The sequence below is a fragment of the Numenius arquata genome, chromosome 1, assembly GCF_964106895.1.
Source record: "Numenius arquata chromosome 1, bNumArq3.hap1.1, whole genome shotgun sequence".
In the NCBI taxonomy this organism is placed as follows: Eukaryota; Metazoa; Chordata; class Aves; order Charadriiformes; family Scolopacidae; genus Numenius; species Numenius arquata.
The window spans coordinates 42,248,790-42,251,493 of NC_133576.1; the positions used below are offsets into that span (position 1 = coordinate 42,248,790).

A 2,704-nucleotide genomic window follows, 5' to 3' on the forward strand; every position below is an offset into this window, starting at 1 on the left:
AAGGCTCTTTTTGAGGAAAACAATGGAACAAAACAATGCTTTTTGTACAACCTGCCAAAGCACAAAGGATGCATGGGATGTTTTTTTTCTTTGTTGTTTTTGTCAGCAGGAAGTTTTGTTGTTGGAAACGACTATAACATGCACTGTCCTTGCTCTACGTAATCACTCTCTGGTCCTGCAAGCTGGGTTTTGTTATTTGCCTCATCAAACTGGCACAGGCACCATTCTGCTTCACTCTGTGGGCTTTGTTCAGTGCTGAGTGTCCGGACACTTACTATCCATCCGGACTGATGCACAGTAAACAAACTTCAGGAGTCGGGTGGTCCAATGACTGCTGGGTTCGCGCAGGTCAGGGCCCATGGCTAGTGTGCTGACTTTGTGAAATGCCTCCTTTTTTTTTCCTTAGACAGCTTAAAATCAGAGTGCTGTACAGTGCAAACAGCTTCGAAGTGTTTTCAGGTGTAAATATTCCTTTCCAAAACTCGACTTTGATGTGTTTGAGTCTGCTTTGTTTCCCTCTAGATTAGTTGTAGGTTTGCAACAGAGCCAGATCCGATTGAGTAAATCACTTGTGGAAGTTAATTGTTCACAGTGAAAGCTGGTCTGGCTCATTTTGCCTCCGTCGCAGGAAGAGACAGAGGTGGTGTGCTGGATCTGCGTTCTAAACCAAGCATTGACGCGACTTTAATTTTGATCAGATGTCTCTCTTCAGGGCATTAAAGAAAACCTGCTCAGTAATCAAAAAGAGCCTCTTCTCTAGAGAAACGTAAGAAAAAAAATTTAATGCATTTTACAGAAATAAAATACTAATATAAAATTTCAGCTTGGTCGAAGTTCTTTTGCAGGCTACCATAAAAGAAACCTACGTCTCCATATTTGGCAGTCATCAGAATCAAAGAATGATTTTTTTTTTTTCCTGGAAAAAAGAATATAAAATTATTTGTAATGTCAGATATTGTATGATGGTAACTTTATATTCCAACTGTTTTTATTCACTGCTGCTGTGTTTAGATTATGTTTGTGCCTTCTCTCCATCAGCATTTTCAAATGCTTTTCAGAATCAGTTATGTGGTTTGATTTTGTTAAGTAACAGTCTTCTTTTATTCTCTTCTTAGGACTGAAGCTGTGAGAATGGAAACCACAAAGATTAACATGTCTCGCATACCGCTGGTTAACGGAGGCATCGACACTGCCATGCTCAAGGCACACAAACCCCGTGTGATGTCCAAAAGTGGTCACAGCAACGTGCGGATAGACAAAGTCGATGGCATTTACCTACTCTACCTTCAAGATTTGTGGACTACAGTCATAGACATGAAGTGGAGGTACAAACTCACCTTATTTGCTGCTACTTTTGTTATGACCTGGTTCCTCTTTGGAGTTATCTACTATGCCATTGCATTCCTTCATGGTGATTTAGAAATAAACAAGTTCACCCCAAAGCGCGAGCCATGTGTCAAGAACGTAGACTCTCTGACTGGGGCGTTCCTCTTCTCCCTGGAGTCACAGACGACCATTGGCTATGGATTTCGTTTCATTACAGAGGAGTGTCCTCATGCCATTTTCTTACTTGTGGCGCAACTGGTGATCACCACCTTGATTGAAATCTTCATCACAGGTACCTTTCTGGCCAAAATTGCAAGACCTAAAAAAAGGGCAGAGACTATTAAGTTCAGCCACTGTGCCGTCATTACTAAACACAACGGAGAACTTTGCCTGGTGATCAGAGTAGCAAATATGAGGAAAAGCCTTCTGATACAGTGTCAGCTGTCTGGGAAGCTTCTTCAGACATATGAAACCAAGGAAGGGGAACGGATCCTGCTGAATCAAGCCAGTGTCAAGTTCAATGTTGACTCCTCTTCAGAGAGTCCATTTCTCATTTTGCCTTTAACCTTCTACCATATTTTGGATGAAAGCAGCCCTTTGAGAGATCTCACACCTCAAAATCTCAAGGAGAAGGACTTCGAGCTTGTGGTGCTTCTGAACGCCACAGTGGAGTCCACCAGTGCTGTCTGCCAAAGCAGGACTTCCTACATCCCCGAGGAGATCCACTGGGGTTATGAGTTCGTGCCTGTGGTTTCTCTCTCTCCAAATGGAAAGTACGTTGCGGATTTCAGTCAGTTTGAGAAGATTAGGAGAACCACAGATTCTACTTTTTATAGTATGGACTCTGAAAAACAAAAATTAGAGGAGAAATACAGGCAGGAGGATCAAAGAGAGAGGGAACTGAGAACGATGTTGTTACAGCAGAGCAATGTTTGAATGGACAAACTATTTTGATTAATCCTTTTTGCAAACTGAAAAAACATACTCTCTGTGCTGCATGTCTGCTATTAAACCAGCAGTGAAGTTCTTCTCAGCAAATAGCTTTGGTGTAGAGTAAACCTATTCGTTTGTTTGGTCAAATTGTTAATCAAGTATTTTGTAATTAGGCAGGATTTCTTTTTCATGATCTTGACTTAGCAAAGTTGGATTTGTATTAAGTCTCTGCCTTATACCACCACTAAAAGCAGACACACCACTTTCCGTTTGGAAAGTGAAACTGGGTGCACTGTGCTGATTCCTTCAAATATTTATTTGACATTGTTTTACTGTGAACATGCATTCACAGAGACAGCACTGCTAGAAGAAAATATGCTCCTTTAAGATATGTGTATTTAAAATGTATATTCTCGTACCAGGTATTACCTTTGCGGGGATTCCT

The 2,704-nt window shown here is 41.2% G+C and overlaps 1 protein-coding gene across 1 annotated transcript; it reads left to right on the top strand.

The window, feature by feature from the left end:
* The first annotated feature begins 698 nt into the window (after window positions 1-698).
* Window positions 699-2,262, top strand: KCNJ15 (potassium inwardly rectifying channel subfamily J member 15). The gene is made up of 2 exons (XM_074148385.1): window positions 699-766; window positions 1,116-2,262. Exons 1-2 carry the CDS (start codon window positions 699-701, stop codon window positions 2,260-2,262), a joined length of 1,215 nt encoding a protein of 404 aa, XP_074004486.1.
* Window positions 2,263-2,704: the final 442 nt, after the last annotated feature.

Bases quoted from the DNA above. Each gene is read 5' to 3' on its own strand.
- KCNJ15 (XM_074148385.1), top strand. From the start codon at position 699: ATGTCTCTCTTCAGGGCATTAAAGAAAACCTGCTCAGTAATCAAAAAG. The intron at 767-1,115 runs GTAAGAAAAAAA...TTCTCTTCTTAG, and splicing joins AGCCTCTTCTCTAGAGAAAC to GACTGAAGCTGTGAGAATGG.